This window comes from Musa acuminata, chromosome BXJ2-7 (genome assembly GCF_036884655.1).
Source record: "Musa acuminata AAA Group cultivar baxijiao chromosome BXJ2-7, Cavendish_Baxijiao_AAA, whole genome shotgun sequence".
In the NCBI taxonomy this organism is placed as follows: domain Eukaryota; kingdom Viridiplantae; phylum Streptophyta; class Magnoliopsida; order Zingiberales; family Musaceae; genus Musa; species Musa acuminata.
Genome location: NC_088344.1, coordinates 38,009,386 through 38,026,353, shown reverse-complemented (window position 1 = coordinate 38,026,353; position 16,968 = coordinate 38,009,386). Strand labels below are relative to the sequence as shown.

General features: G+C 41.5%; 1 protein-coding gene across 1 annotated transcript; it reads right to left on the bottom strand.

Moving 5' to 3' along the window:
• Nucleotides 1-204: 204 nt before the first annotated feature.
• LOC103993073 (protein OBERON 2) lies at nucleotides 205-6,700 on the bottom strand. The gene is made up of 5 exons (XM_009413009.3): nucleotides 6,565-6,700; nucleotides 5,717-6,119; nucleotides 4,271-4,833; nucleotides 4,089-4,155; nucleotides 205-925 (listed from the first exon to the last, which is right to left on the bottom strand). The coding sequence occupies exons 2-5, from the start codon at nucleotides 6,078-6,080 to the stop codon at nucleotides 423-425; spliced, it is 1,497 nt and encodes a 498-aa protein (XP_009411284.2). The 5' UTR covers nucleotides 6,081-6,119; nucleotides 6,565-6,700; the 3' UTR covers nucleotides 205-422.
• Nucleotides 6,701-16,968: the final 10,268 nt, after the last annotated feature.

Below are 16,968 nucleotides of genomic sequence, written 5' to 3'. Positions count from 1 at the left end.
CTCAATATCAAACATCAAGATGATGAATATAAATTTGCATGCGGCTCTTTCAAGGGACTCCTGTTACCATACCTCAGTTGTATCTAACAGTACAAAGATTTTGTAGATCATGGCAGAAGATTTATGAGACCACAGATTTTGCAATATCACATGGATCAAAAGGCAATGACATTTTGCTTGTAATGGAGTTGCAAGTCAAATTCATAGAACCAAAAGGAAAAAAGAAATCTATATTCTTTAGCATCTGAACTGGGGATCTGACAGTTTCATTGCACAAACTTTTGCATTTAACCAGGGGAAGCAAGGAACATTTACCTTTTCCAACAATGAATCTTGAATCCCCCTTGCCCCAGATAAGAAATACAAGGAAGCACAACACAAATTGATACAGTTTCCAATGAAAACATCTCCTTTACTTCAAGCTAATCATTGATGACTAGCCCATAGTGATCTCCAATAACACTTTTAGGTGTTTGCCCAAATCCACTGGCAATTTTCATCATTTCCCTCAGTTTTTCTTCCTCATGCTTTATTTGGTCCACTCGGTGCAGGACATTAGTTAGAAGAGCATCACAATCACCAGCAACGGGTGAAGGCGCAGGATTTTCAAGTTCAGCTCTTTCATAGTCAAGCTGTCGATACAAGCTGAGAAGATAATCCTTCTGAACATACAGTTTTTGTTCTGCAATCCTGTATTCCATTTCCTGCGATCTTTTCAGCTGTCGAAGAACCTGATCGATTTCACCTTCAAGCTTCACAGATACACTATTGTAGTCTGATGTTATATAGCTCTGAGCTCTGCAATCAGCTGCTTCTATTTTCTTCAAGAGTTCAACTTTGTGTCTGCAAACATCTCTAGTTTCTTCTGTTCTGGTGTCCATTGCCCCTAAAACTGCTATCTCATTTCCGTTATGATGCATATCTCCTGTGTCAAAGAAAATGATTCATCAAATTTAGGTAGATCACAGCCACAGTAAGAAGACGGGACCATATTCATTCACGCAGGCAAGATTTCCAAATCACTGTGTTCATGAGGCAGATAATGACCATAAAAAGACAAGTAATCTTTAGGGCATGATACATGTAGCAGAACATACAAGATACTGTAAGTGAAAGTTACATCCTTCCAGTAAAAACTTGAACATCTATAATCGCTATTAAAGTCTTTTTAGGTCTTACTCTACCTCTCTTCGTATCATTAAAACATAATCATTCCACCATTTAAAGTCCTCATAACCTTCACAACAATATCCATTTCTTGTTACTTATTGTATGTTTTCTTGTCCATCATGCCTATCTAGTGAGTTTAATTCAGATAATGAGCATCCATCGTCAAGTAAAAAGTATGGTGACTAAGGAAAGAAAACAATTTTCAAATTGCCAAATGTACAAGATATTAACCTTCCAAGGGATACTAATCTAGAGGATCGACGGTATCTTCGAGTGTCTAACAATTCTGTAGTTCTGGTCCTTTTTTTGCAAGATAACTAATTCATCCCGAGTCAATCCCATATAATTCAAGTTACAGTCTTTCATGGTTTACACCCAAAATCAACATGTAGGTAAACACATAAAATTTTGTTCTTTGACCAAAATGTCCATTTATATGTTTAATCTTGAACTGCATGATTATGATCAGTGATTTAAAAAGGCGCTCGGGCGCTCGCCTAGGCGCTCGGGCGAGGCGGGGCGAGGCCCGAGCACCTCACTAATCTCCCAGGCGGCGTGCTTCAAACAGGCGCTGCCTGAGCGCTCGCCCGAGCCCAGGCGCTGGGCGCTTCGGGCGAGCGCCTGGGTTAACCAAGGCGACCGAACCAGGATTTTAGGTCTGGTTCGGTCCTGGTTCGGTATCTGATGGTTAGTTGGTTTAATCGAACCAACTAAAATCAATATAAGTGAGAACCCAACCCTAACCCTCGCCGCTCCCGATCCCGATCTCGCTGCTCGCCGCTGTTGCTGCTCGCAAACGCTTCCGTTGTCGCCGCTCGCAAACGCCGCCTCTGTCGCCGCTCGCGCCTCCCGCTGCTCCTGCTCCTGTTGTCGTTGCTCACCGCTGTCGCTGCTCGCAAACGCTGCCGCTTGCACCTCCCGCTGCTCCTGCTCCCGCTACCGCTGTCGCCACTCGCAGTTGCCGCTTCCTCTTTTCTCAGTCAGCAGGCTCAGCACCCCTTTACACTTCATTTTAACAATATACATATATTGTATACTGTTAATATTATTAAGTTTATTTAAAATAATTAATTTTCAATACTATTAATAGATTAATAATATATTATTTTGATTTTAATACTGTTAATTTTTATTTATTTGAAATTATTGCTAGGTTTCTTAATATTGTTAATTTTATATCTTAGATTTTCTTAATTTAATAGCATATTTTTATTTAAAATTTTAAATAATTATATTTATTAATTATATTATATATTTTTATATTTTAGCGTCTCGCTTTGCTCGGGCGAGCGCCTCGGGCGTTTTTGGACCTTGGCGCCTTTTGACACCTAACACTTTTTAAATCATTGATTATGATGTTTATGTTAGGTTGTTATGACTTATGAGTGCTCCTTTGACAAATAGAGGCATACACTAAGGAACTGCATTAAGAAATTTATTTTAACAGCATCTAACTCAGTCTAATAATGAGACTAGCAACTAATCATGATTGATGCATTCGTGTTGCTTATCTTTACTATATCCCAACAAAAATAAGAAGTGTAATATTCCAAGAAGGTGCCAAAGAAAAAGGGTAAAGCTGCATTGTATGCTATTTACAATATAACAAAGAAGTTTCTTAAATGAATGAAATGGAGGTCATACTCAAAGAAACTTAGAACGAAACCTATAAAATGAATGTTATTCCACAGTCTACAATGCGTAAACAGCTTCATGTCTGAAAATTGAAATTAAACATCAGGCAATCCTATAGTAACAGGTTGAAACCAAACAGGCTATACAAAACATTTTTCTAAAATATCAAATCCAAATCCATAAATTAATTATGTTGCCTTCCTATGCTGCCTTTCCTGCCACTGAACTCTATTGATCGTAATATTCCTATCTCATTCTAGAATCAATTGTTTGTTTATATTGTACTCAATGTTTTCTTGTCTAGTATCAAAGATTAGAGGCTTTTTATGCTAAGAGCTGAGCCAAAAGTGGACCAATTATTCTTAATGATGGTCGAGATAACTGCTTGAATACTAGTAACTTATTTACAATCACTTAGTTTTCATACTTGAACAACAACATTTTCTACCACAATGATATGTGTTGTGCATGAACTAATGCACTAAGCATTAGAGGAAGACATTATTTTTTACAAAAAAAATGATGCAATATGCCAAACATGATCATGTCAATCCAAGTGCATATATACTGATAAAAACCATGATCTTGAATTGGACTTTCTATTTGAAGGACACTATTTCTAAGTACATAACCCTATGAAAACATATACGGGATGAAATTACTTTTTCTTCCACGCCTGGCTCCTACACACAAAATTTAAGCAAGGTGTTGGTCAATTCAATTATAAGGCTCTTTAACAGTCTGGTACAAGCAAGCATTCACATGATCATAGAACTTAAATACATCCTTATTTAGACACATCAGATTACCAAGAGGTAGATAATCTAACATCATTCCTAGCCTGCATACCTAAGCAAAGGTGATAACCTTCAAACTTCTTGAATGCTGAGTTTGACAAAAGCCGTATAGGAAATTCAATGTCAAGCTATTCTGGAGAGAATAAGCACCATAGTGCATAACTTGACTTTGTCTTTGGCAAGCTTATTAAGTTAAGAATTACCAAAAAATTCATACTTCATGAAGTGAAACAGAGCAGATGGCAGTAGGAAATAGACAAGCTATGACCTGAGCTAGCATCAATTCTTAGAAGCCAGCAATTCCGAAACTTGAGTTATGACTTCCAAGTGATTATGTTTGTTTTTTAGGTTCTGTTGATAACTCGCCATGGTATCAAGAATCACCAAAAAAGTTTAATAATAAAAATGTTAAGCTAAAATTATTATATGAGATAGCTCTAGCCATGTTAATCTAGGAAGATCAGAAAATATTGAGGAAAAACTCACCTGCAGGAAGTATTGTGATGCTATCTTCCACTTTCCAGATTTCATCAAGAGGAACTCCACGTTTAAGCTGGATTAAATATCACACGGTCATGCTGTTGCTTGAGAAGCCCTAAAACGAGAGGATGATAACTATGGAGAATACTCTTATAGTTACAAATTGATTACTAAAATATTAATAGTACCTTAGCAATGGCGAATCGAATATGATTCTGCAAATTCTTAGCTCTTTCCTGTTCAGAGCCACGCAAGATACAAAAACCCAAATTCAGAATTTTTTCCATGTCTTCCTTGGAATCAACAGATTCACAAACTTTTAAAAGCTTGGTCACATGAGGCATTAGGTCAGTTTTATTATCACATCGTCTACAGTAATATTCCACATCTAAACCAATGCTTCCTCCAACAGTCCCAGCCATGTAAGAACGAAGAGCACATTCCACATGTGCCACGTGCCCACATATGTATTGCTCATCCACGCTTGCTTCACATCTAATGAAACCATAACCTTCATATGCCCAATCAACAGTTTTGCAGCACAGGATACAACAACAGTCGTGACAGAAACCAACTTCACTGCAGCAGATATCACAATCCTTGGCTGATGAAGTGTTGGTTTTTACTTTGCCCTGTAAGCTGCACATCACATTTCCAGCTTTACAATCACCAGGCCCAATTGCCAATTCACATTTGGTTCGTTCATTGGTATCAAAACTTCTGGAATATGAGCAGGCATAGTTATCATTCTCTGTACAAAAAAAATGTAGAATAGGTTACAAGTTATTACAGATGAAACAAATGCACCAGACATATATATCTACTGAAAACGATTCTCTATGATGAGAAGAGAGAGGCATTTTAACAAACTAAATTATAATAGAAGAATCTAAGATTATATAAAACTTTTGAATCAGTTAATTGGCATTCATACTCACATTTCTTAAGCATTAGTAAGATAGTCAATGACTCTATTATCCACAACTTAATTCAATGAAGAGGCATGTACTGTTGTGCCATTTGAAGAGGTTAGCACAGACAACTGCAGATAGATAACATATTTGTTTGTTTATGTCTTGAAGATTTTCATATTTTAAAGTCCACATTTTGCTATGTTCATATTATTTTCTTGCATCAAGTTGTTACCTGTATTGACCTTGTCACCCTTAAGTTGACATTGACAAGAATAGCTTATTGGCTGGAAAAGAATGCACAAGTCCAATCTATGAGTCATATCAAGCAAAAGCTTCCTATTTTAATTTTCTTTCAAACAACAAAAATGTTTCCAGAAACATAAAGCAAAAGCAGCGTTACCAAGCATGCCCTGTGCCTTGGTTTTAAAGGCCTTGTTTATGAAAAGAAAAAACAATTGGAAAGAGGAAAACATGAAATAAACTATGTTCACAACTTGAAGAGGTTATTTACATCCATACAGCATGTGAGATAACAAAATATACTTGAAGAAATGCTTGTTAGCACATTATACAACCGAAACAAATTTAAAATTTTCATCAAGTAACAATCAGGACATATAACAGATCCAAGTTTAGTCCAGAAACAACTAAGCAAAAGTACAGGTCTCCATTCACAAAGGACAGCAAATGCATAAACTAGATGGTAAACAAAAAATAGACCTTTTTGGGGGGTGAAATCTGCACAAGGAACCCGCCAGATAAACGAAGAAAAGAATGCATTGACATCAGCGTCAGGAAATTCCTTCCGAATATATTCTTCGACTGATACCCTGCTAGGAAATCCGTTTCCATGTCTCCTACCACCAGATTTTGGACATGTGGGAGGAGCATAGAGATACCTATCGACCCAATGGCCAGAGCTAGACTTTCTGCTGCCTACCTTCCAGCGCCATCGATCTCCAGGACACGGCCAATCTTCAGGTGCATAAGGCAAACCTAAACCGGATGAACCAGCGACGACAGGCACTGCAACGAGGCGGTTTTCCTTTACAGGTGACGGATGACAATTGCTTCCATCGTCCATGAACTTTGAGTTCCCTGGTCAAACACTGAGGCCAATCACCTGCAAAGCATCGAAGGACTCATCAGATGGTCTGAGAGTGATCAAAATACATATACGTTTCTACTTCTAGAAATCTGGAACCAGGAGCTTCATTTTTATGAATTCTTTCAACATGACACCTCCATAACCCAGAGTCTAAGATAAAAGAAGGTTAAATCTTTGTCCAGTTCAGAGATAAATCTGGCTATCGGAAATCTCCGCTCATCATCGCCTCTAGGGCAAAATAAGCACCCAACCCCATGAAGTCGAAACGGTTCAAGATCCCGTCATTTGACGAAAAATCAACACGAAAGAAAACATGTTAGAAACCAAAACAAGAAATCTCACAAGATCACGGCCCCCAAGGAAGCCAACGACCAAACAAAATCAGTTCGATCTCTTTTTTTCTAAATGACAACCTAAAAATGATCAGAGAAACAGGGAGCAGGAGTATTGCCATTGATACCTTGCTAGGAAGCCGATTTCTCTTCCGGATCTACCTGAGATTGTTTCTCCTTCAGTCGAAAGAAACAGAGAGCGCGTCTTTGTGTCTCCAATCTAAAAACCGATAGTTGAATGCCCGAGAGTTTGTTCATGAGAAGGGATGCGAGCAACTTCGGCTTCCTGGAATTGGATCCTAAATTCCCAAAATACCCTCGGGACTAATGAATGGCCCACCAAAGAACGGTCGGTCGATCGCTGTTCTGAAACCCTAACCGGGTAGGATGTCCACTTACCGAGTAAAAAAATATTATATTTTTAGAAATAAAAATATGTTATATTATTGAAAAAATGTTAAATCAGATTATTTAACTAAATTCGCAACCGGATGGCACATGCCCTCACTTCGACACCCATATACATGTGATTCAAGTTAGTATATTTTGATGTCCTCATAAATCTACATCTAACACATGTAGATGGTTTACGTCTGCATACCCTAAATCCCTTGAATATCTCATGTGTCCAACACTCCTTACATGGTACGAATTAAGTTGAATATGTCTCGACACTCTCATGCATCTCCAATATCATGCACCCTCTATATGGGCGATTCACATCGATACTAATAGAAGATCATAATAGAGGTAAATACGAAATGATAATTATGTATTTCTTATATGTTCTAATCCTCGATCAATCTATAATTTAAGAATCAATCACAATAAATATATATGCATTATTTGAGCACATGATTGAGAAAACTTTTTCCCTCAAATCTATATAAATATCTATTATATCAGTAAATGAAATTATCCTCTTTCATAGTAATTTTTTCATGGTATAGAAGCTTCTCTTACCTCAAGCAATGTGTGCCCTTTCTCACTGTTCGACGATAGTAATCTGTCTCCATTAATCTGCCATAGTGATTACCTTACTAGTGGTATTCAACCGATTCTCCCAAATGCATTTTGCCAAGCAGTTTTCTTGGTGATATTCCTCACATGCCATATTACAAGAGGCAGCTATCACTATTAATCTCCTTGGTGCTAGCATATATATTTTCTTCTCCAACGTATGCGGATTCCACCCATGTATATGTGGTGTATACACTACAAAGTTAGTTATTTCACAATCCTATACTTGTGTTTCCACTTCTTCCTCGAGAGACCACCTTCCATCATCCTACTATAGGCGATTGCCCTTACTCCTGTTGTAAACAACTACTATTTCAAGAGACCACCTTCCATCAGCCACTTCCTTCTCCCACCATAGGCAACCTCTCGATTACTTCCTTCTTCCATAGGTTCCCTCCTTACATAACATCAATAAAAACGTTAATCTGGCAAGTCACTTCCTCATGTTGTAGGTAGATCTAATCCAGCCCTTACTCTACTTACAACCCTTGCTGTAGTCGATCTAGTCCTCACTTTAAGACGCCATCTGTTGGGAAATCATGGGGGGCGGCATCATATGCGCAGCGGAAGAACAAGAAAACAAAAATCCCCGATTCCCAAAAAGATGTTCGTCGTCGTGCGAAGATTGGTGTGCAAAAATCCACAAAACATAAAACTGCGTATAGAGATTATGTTACCTAGGGAGATCGTATATCCCTGTTTCCTTGCAGATCCTTAGGAGAGGGTGAAGGAGGTCAAGCGTCCTCCTCTCTAGCGGTGATCCACACAGCAGGGTTGCGACGACGCTCCTCAAAACTCCAGGCCTACTCTGAGGTGGAGAGGGAGAGGAGAATAGGAAAGGCAAGCAAAGACTAGCCTATGAGGCTGTGAATCCCTCCTATTTATAGAGATCTCGTGTCAAACCCTAATGGGTCCTTCCCTAGTGGGTATTGGATCTGCATCCAATAAGACAAGGGCTCCGTCGGATATCTCATATCCGAACCTCTACTCATCGCAATGCCTACCATATGTGTGTGACCCTCTAGGCCCAATATCGAGCTGGCCGTGAGTCATACCTGTCAAAACTCCTTCTGACTGAGTGAATTATTATCTCTATAATAATTCACTTGACTCATCGACTACGGACGTACTAGGCCACTACGCCGTAGTCCCTAGACGATACAGGGGAATCCAATCCATTGGACCTGTCTGTCCTCAGTTACCATGTACCTATAGTCCCTCATCCATCTAATATCCTAGAGACCGTATATCGAGCATGGTGCTATCAGACCCATACGGTTTCTACTCAAGTCTCGCTCTAATCGGATTCTCCCGGAGAACTCTTTCTCTCTCAACCCGAATGACCCTGGCTAGGGATTTGTCTAAGCAAGAACACATGGGATATTCCTCTCATGACGCCGAGAGTGGATGATCCTCTGTCGACACTCAATAGCCCTCGTAAGGTCGACTACCACTCCCAATGACCAGCTGTACTAGATCTGGAACAGCCAAACCTATAAGTCTGGTATCAAAGAGTGGAGCACTCATACAGGACATCCTTGGTGTCTCAAGTCTAAGGACCAGATACACCACTAGTACTACGGAATCGCTGTCTGACAATAAGGCATCATCAACCATCCAGCATTCCGTAAGCGGATCAATCAGTGAACTCATTCTCCAATGAGCACCTATACTGTATCCCTAGTGTCCCTACACGAGCAGCTATGAGACCAGCTGCATCCATCATATGGACGGGTATACAGCACACCAGTCTATCCGGTTATCACGATGTCCCTCTCGAGTAACCTATGACCGGGATTATTTAGGATATGTGTTTAAAGGTGAATCGATCTCATTATCGTGATCTCATCACGATCCGATTCCCATTGCACAAATCCAAGGACATCACAATATATATATGCATTTATGCAATAGTTATAAAGTGATATACGCCAAAATATAATAAGCAAAAAGATTCTGTATCAAGTCACACGTGCCATCACTCACGTGATTGGCTTGCTGGGCACCTATGACTAGCAATCTCCCACTTGACCTAAAGCCAATCACCTATGTGTCTGATCCCCATCAGACTCCTGTGACGCTTAAAGACAATCTGAGACAACGACTTTGTCAGTGGATCTGCAATGTTATCTTCGGATGGAACTCTTTCCACTGCTACATCTCCTCGGGTTACGATCTCTCTAATAAGCTGGAACCTCCTCAGAACACTTCTGATGAGACCCGGGTTCCTTTATTTGAGTAATCGCCCCATAGTTGTCGCAATATAAGGAAGTCGACTTCTCGCTATTCGGAACGACTCCCAAATCTGTGATGAACATCTTCACCCAGACTCCCTCCTTTGTTGCATCTGATGCAGCAATGTACTCCGCCTTTGTGGTCGAGTCAGCAGTGGTATCTTGCTTGGAACTCTTCCAGCACACTGCTCCTCCATTCAAGGTGTACGCATACCCTAAATTCGACTTGCTATCATCAACATCAGACTGAAAACTTGAGTCAGTGTAGCCTTCAACCTTAAGGCTATTACCTCCATATACTAGTAAAAGATCCTTAGTCCTTCTCAAGTACTTAAGGATACACTTTACTGCTTTCCAGTGCTCTAAGCCTGGATCCGCCTGATACCTGCTCGTGACACTCAGAGCATGCGCTATATCAGGCCTAGTACATAGCATGACATACATGATAGACCCTATTGCTGAGGCATAAGGTATCATATCCATGTTCGCCCTTTCTTCTGGAGTCTTTGGGGACATACTCGTAGAAAGCGATATCCCATGTCTCATCGGTATGAGACCTCTCTTGGAATTTTCCATGTCAAACCTTTTGACAATGGTTTCTATGTACCTGGACTGAGACAAGCCAAGCATCCTTTTGGATCTATATCTATAGATTCTAATCCCCAAGATATAGGATGCTTCCCCTAAGTCCTTCATGGAGAAGTGTCTAGATAACCAAGTCTTTACTGTGGATAGTATTCCTACGTCATTCCCAATGATGAGGATGTCATCCACATATAACACCAAAAAGGTAATAGCGCTCCCACTTACCTTCCTGTACACACAAGGCTCATCTTCGTTCTTAACGAAGTCATAAGATCTGATTGCCTCATCAAATCTTATGTTTCAACTTCGGGAAGCTTGCTTTAGTCCATAAATGGATCTAAGCAACCTACACACCTTATTTGGGCAGTTCTTGGATACGAATCCCTCAGGTTGCATCATATACACCTCCTCCTCGAGGTTCCCGTTGAGGAATGCGGTTTTCACATCCATCTGCTAGATCTCATAATCATAGTGTGCTGCAATAGCCAATAGAATTCTGATGGATTTTAGCATTGCTACGGGTGAGAAAGTTTCGTCGTAGTCAACACCTTGCCTTTGACGATACCCCTTAGCCACTAGCCTTGCTTTACAGGTCTCTACCTTTCCATCTACTCCGATCTTTTTCTTAAAGATCCACTTACAACCGATGGGTACAATACCTTCGGGCGCATCAACTAGGTTCCAAACCTTATTGGAGTACATAGAATCCATCTCAGAATTCATGGTCTTTCCACTTCCCGGAGTCTATACTCATAATAGCCTCTTCGTAGGTCTGAGAATCAATATCCTCTACATCCTCTGCTCTAATATGTCCCACATATCTCTTAGGAGGATGGGATACTCTATCAGACCTACGTAAAGTTGATACTTGTGTATTAGGTACCTGAACAGACTCGGGCTGTAGAGTGGTACTTGAGCTTGGTTCTCTAACCTCGCTCAATTCTATCATTCTCCCACTGTCTCCGTCAAGAATGTGTTCCTTCTCAAGGAACACTGCTCTCTTAGCTACAAAGACCTTTTGGTCCTCGAGATGATAGAAATAATACCCACAAGTTTCCTTGGGGTATCCCACAAATTTGCATCGCTCTGTCCTTGATTCTAACTTATCGGGGTTGTGTCTTCTAACATGGGCAGGGCAGCCCCAAATCTTAACAACCTTAAGATCATGCTTCTTCCCTTTCCATATCTCATATGGTGTAGACACTACCGACTTAGTTGGAACTCTGTTCAGAAGGTAAGCTGCGGTTTCTAGGGCATATCCCCAGAATGAGATGGGTAGGTTAGCGAAACTCATCATGGACCGTACCATATCTAATAATGTACGATTTCTCCTTTCAGAGACACCATTGAGCTGAGGTGTATAAGGAGGTGTCCATTGGGATAATATCCCATGGTCCTTGAGGAACTGAGTAAACTCTATACTTAAGTATTCACCTCTTCGATTTGATCGAAGAGTTTTGATACTCTTTCCAATCTGGTTCTCCACCTCATTCTTATACTCTCTGAATTTCTCAAAGGCCTCGGACTTGTACTTCATTAAGTACACATATCTATACCTTGAGAAATCATCAGTAAATGTAATGAAGTAGGAGTAACCTCCAATGGCATGAGTTGACATGGGTCCACATACATCACTATGTATGAGTTCCAACAACTCATTGGCTCTCTCTCCAGTTCTACTAAATGGAGATTTGGTCAGTTTTCCACGAATGCAAGGCTCACAAGTTGAATATGACACATAGTCGAATGGATCTAGATATCCATCATTTAGCAACTTTTGAATCCTTCTTTCATGGATGTGACCTAGCCTACAATGCCACAGGTATGCACTGTTCAACTCATCTCGTTTCCTTTTGGACACATTTACATTCATGATATGTGGAGTGGTGTCTAACATAAATAAACCATTATGCAATGTTCCTTTCGTGATGATCTTATCATCTATAATATCGAACAACCATTGTTCTCAAAAACAAATTTATATCCACTAACTGTTAAACATGAAATGGAGATAATATTTTTGATAATAGAAGGAACAAAATAACATGCATCTAATGCAATAAAAGCTCCACTAGGCAGATGTAGGGCGACCTCGCCAACAGCTAATACAGCAACTTTTGCTCCATTACCCATCTTGAGGCCCATCTCGCCTCTCTCTAGTCTCCTAGACCTTGTTAGAACCTGCAACGAATTGCATATATGATAAGCACTACCGGTATCCAATACCCATGTGTTATCATAAGAGTTTGACAAATGGAGACTGATCATGAATGTACCTGAAACTTCATCAAGCTTTTATTTCGCCCTTTCTGCAAGGTACTCTTTGCAGTTTCTCTTCCAATGCCCATCTTTACCACAGTGGAAGTACTGGCCTTTGTCCTTTGCTGGGTCTTTCTTAGCAACCTTTGCTTTACCTTGTTTGCCCTTGCCCTTTCCCTTCTTAAGGGACCTTTCTGCTTTCCTTTTCTTTCTGGTCTCACTAGTGTAGAGAACTGGCTTCTCTTTCTTAATAGTACTCTCTGCCTCCCTCAACATATTGAGGAGCTCTGGAAGAGTCACCTCAAGCTTGTTCATATTAAAATTCATTATGAACTGTGAAAAGGAATCTAGTAGGGACTGAAGCACAATGTCCACACACAAGTTATCCTCTAGGACCATTCCTAGACCTGTGAGTTCTCTATCCACTCAATCATCTTTAGGACATGGTTTTGAATCGGTGTCCCCTCAGTCATCCTAGCGCAAAAAAAGGCTCTTGGATATCTCATATAGTTGAGTCCTTCCCTGTTCCTCAAACAATTTGTGGACATGTAGGAGAATGGATTTGGCATCCATCTTTTCATGTTGTCTCTGTAACTCTGGAGTCATAGAGCCCAACATATAGCACTGAGCAAGAGTGGAGTCATCAATGTACTTCACGTAGCGAGCGATCTCATCCTCGCTTGCCCCTTCTTCGGGCGTAGGCATCACTGTATCAAGGACGTACACGATTTTCTCCGCTGTGAGAACAATTCTTATGGAGTCAATCCGTATAATTTGGACCAGTGAGGCGGTTGACATCAAGTATGCCACGTAAGGGATTTGAAAGCGACATTTTCTGAAAATAAAGATGTAACAGAAATGAATAACATGCAGATTTTGCAAGAAATAAACTATCAAGATATGGACTTCTATCTTAATATGCTCGCACTATTTTACTAACGAGTCACGCGACACCCTCAGCACGTGAAACGGAAGTCTCCGGTAGACTTCTAGTGGGGATCAGGATCCAATCAGCGTCTTAGTGTAACCTCGAGGGACTCGACCAATCACACTAAGCCTAAAAGGTATGCAACTCTTGTCGATCACAACTCCTTGTGATTCTCGTCCTGTTCGGCCTCCGAATCACCATGGCCTCGAGAGACTCGACCAACCATGATGCTCGGTTAAGTCAACACCTTCGTTACAAGATGAGTCTGATTTGATGATATACCCTCGAGGGACTCGACCAAGTATACCATGCCCTCAGGTCACCGGTGACATCTCTATGTCGTAAGCAAGATAGCGAATCGCGATATAGGTGAGTCTCGAGGGACTCGACCAACTCAACCTACACCGGGAATCGGTTCCTACTCATAACGATGGAAGGCCACGTGGGTCAATCTAATTGCCTCACGTTTACCGACTTAATATTATCGAGAGATGTTTCTATAATTTGGTCTCCTAATATGACATGTCACACATATACATATTTAATATATATCTACATCGCATGCAAATATATATATATATCTAGTATGTGTATAAGCAATCACATCAGATGATCATGGACCACAACCTAATATGATTAGGCCCGAGCCAATAAACCTAATCACTTACATCAAGATCTATATGTGCAACGGTGCATCTCCATGCCCTGTGATCGTCCATCTCGTCCTCGTCGGTTCCGTTGACATCTTGATGCATCTCCATGCATCACGATCGTCCGTCTCGTGGATCCCGCTATCGCATCCACGCTCTCGCTGCGCCTCCTCATGTGATTACAACTTAATCATAGGCACGCAGGCCCAACAATAAATGAGAAATATAATGGAGGTTCGTAGACCTCAATAATAATAATCACAAGTACACACATCACACGGTCCATGATCATCCGTCCACACATCATACATCACATGTATAAATAATCATCATCATGTAGGACTACTATATAATAATAAAAATAATAATCAACTAAACCTTTTAATTAATTAATATTTTTCTGAAATCAGGGACATGTAGGGAATTTCTCAATTCCTAAGGGTATTTTTGTAATTTGGAAAAAGATAGAAATTGGAATTTCTCAAATTCCGAGGGGCAAAACTGTCTTTTGCCCAGAAAACCCTAATACCCTTTCCCCTTTTCGCTATTGCCACCGCCGCCACCCTGCCGACAACGGCCTGTGCGGCGGGGCGAGGGCACTGCCCTCGCCTGCAGGTGGCACGCCCGCTGGCGGCGATGCCACTACGGGTGGGTGCCCCCTTCGGGCGCCGCTGCCTCCGTAGACGGTGCTGTACCGTCGGGCGGCCGCCCCTGTGGGGGGGTTTCGCCCGCGGGAGCAGCGGCGGCATGCGCCGCTGCCCTGCGGCGCCTCTGCCCGTGGGCTGCCAGCCCCGCCAGCAGCAAGCCTGTTACAAGCAGACCGCCGGCCGGCTGTTGCAGGCACAGCGCTTGCGAATGAGCCGGCGCTGTGCTGCCTGGCTGCGGCTGCCGCTGCAAGTGGCTGCAGGCATGCAGATCGAGGGCAGCAACTGTTGCTGCCCTTCCTCGCTTTTGCGTCAACGATTTTTACGTCAATATTCTTCCTAAACACACACACGCAGTTCAAAACTAATCATTCGCACGAACAACCTGGCTCTGATACCACTGTTGGGAAATCATGGGGGGGCGACATCATATGCGCAGCGGAAGAACAAGAAAACAAAAATCCCCGATTCCCAAAAAGATGTTCGTCGTCGTGCGAAGATTGGTGCGCAAAAATCCGCAAAACACAAAACTGCGCATAGAGATTGTGTTACCTAGGGAGATCGTATATCCCTGTTTCCTTGCAGATCCTTAGGAGAGGGTGAAGAAGGTCAAGCGTCCTCCTCTCTAGCGGTGATCCACACAGCAGGGTTACGACGACGCTCCTCAAAACTCCAGGCCTACTCTGAGGTGGAGAGGGAGAGGAGAATAGGAAAGGCAAGCAAAGACTCTAGCCTACGAGGCTGTGAATCCCTCCTATTTATAGAGATCCTATGTCAAACCCTAATGGGTCCTTCCCTAGTGGGTATTGAATCTGCATCCAATAAGACAAGGGCTCCGTCGGATATCTCATATCCGAACCTCTACTCATCGCAATGCCTACCATATGTGTGCGACCCTTTAGGCCCAATATCGAGCTGGTCGTGAGTCATACCTGTCAGAACTCCTTCTGACTGAGTGAATTATTATCTCTATAATAATTCACTTGACTCATCGACTACGGACGTACTAGGCCACTACGCCGTAGTCTCCAGACAATACAGGGGAATCCAATCCATTGGACCTGTCTGTCCTCAGTTACCATGTACCTATAGTCCTTCATCCATCTAATATCCCAGAGACTGTATATCGAGCATGGTGCTGTCAGACCCATACGGTTTCTACTCAAGTCTCGCTCTAATCGGATTCTCCCGGAGAACTCTTTCTCTCTCAACCCGAATGACCCTGGCTAGGGATTTGTCTGAGCAAGAACACATGAGATATTCCTCTCATGACGCGGAGAGTTGATGATCCTCTGTCGACACTCAATAGCCCTCGTAAGGTCGACTACCACTCCCAATGACCAGCTGCACTAGATCTGGGACAGCCAAACCTATAAGTCTGGTATCAAAGAGTGGAGCACTCATACAGAACATCCTTGGTGTCTCAAGTCTAAGGACCAGATACACCACTAAGACTACGGAATCACTGTCTGACAATAAGGCATCATCAACCATCCAGCATTCCGTAAGCGGATCAATCAGTGAACTCATTCTCAGCACCTGTACTGTATCCCTAGTGTCCCTACACGAGCAGCTATGAGACCAGCTGCATCCATCATATGGACGGGTATACAGCACACCAGTCTATCCGGTTATCACGATGTCCCTCTCGAGTAATCTATGACCGAGATTATTTAGGATATGTGTTTAAAGGTGAATCGATCTCATTATCGTGATCTCATCACAATCCGATTCCCATTGCATAAATCCAAGGACATCACAATATATATGTACATTTATGCAATAGTTATAAAGTGATATACGCCAAAATATAATAAGCAAAAAGATTCTGTATCAAGTCACATGTGTCATCACTCACGTGATTGACTTGCTGGGCACCTATGACTAGCACCATCTTCTCCCACCCTTCCCCGTACCATCTCTTCCAACCATCCAACAATCATATATTCTTCCTTCTTCACCACTAATGCTATAGTGATTATTACTTCAGGGAATAATAGTTTCTCTCATCCAATAGGACTCATCTTTATAAATGCAACAACTTTGAGCCTTTTCAAACTCTCCAAAGAAAGCAACTATGCATCTTGGATAGTTCAATTTACTAACCTTTTTTTCGGATATAATATACTAGGCTACATCGATGGATCTCTCAATTGTCCGTTCAAAAATATTTAAATACTAAAAGAGCCAACCTGAATGGTAAATCAAAATC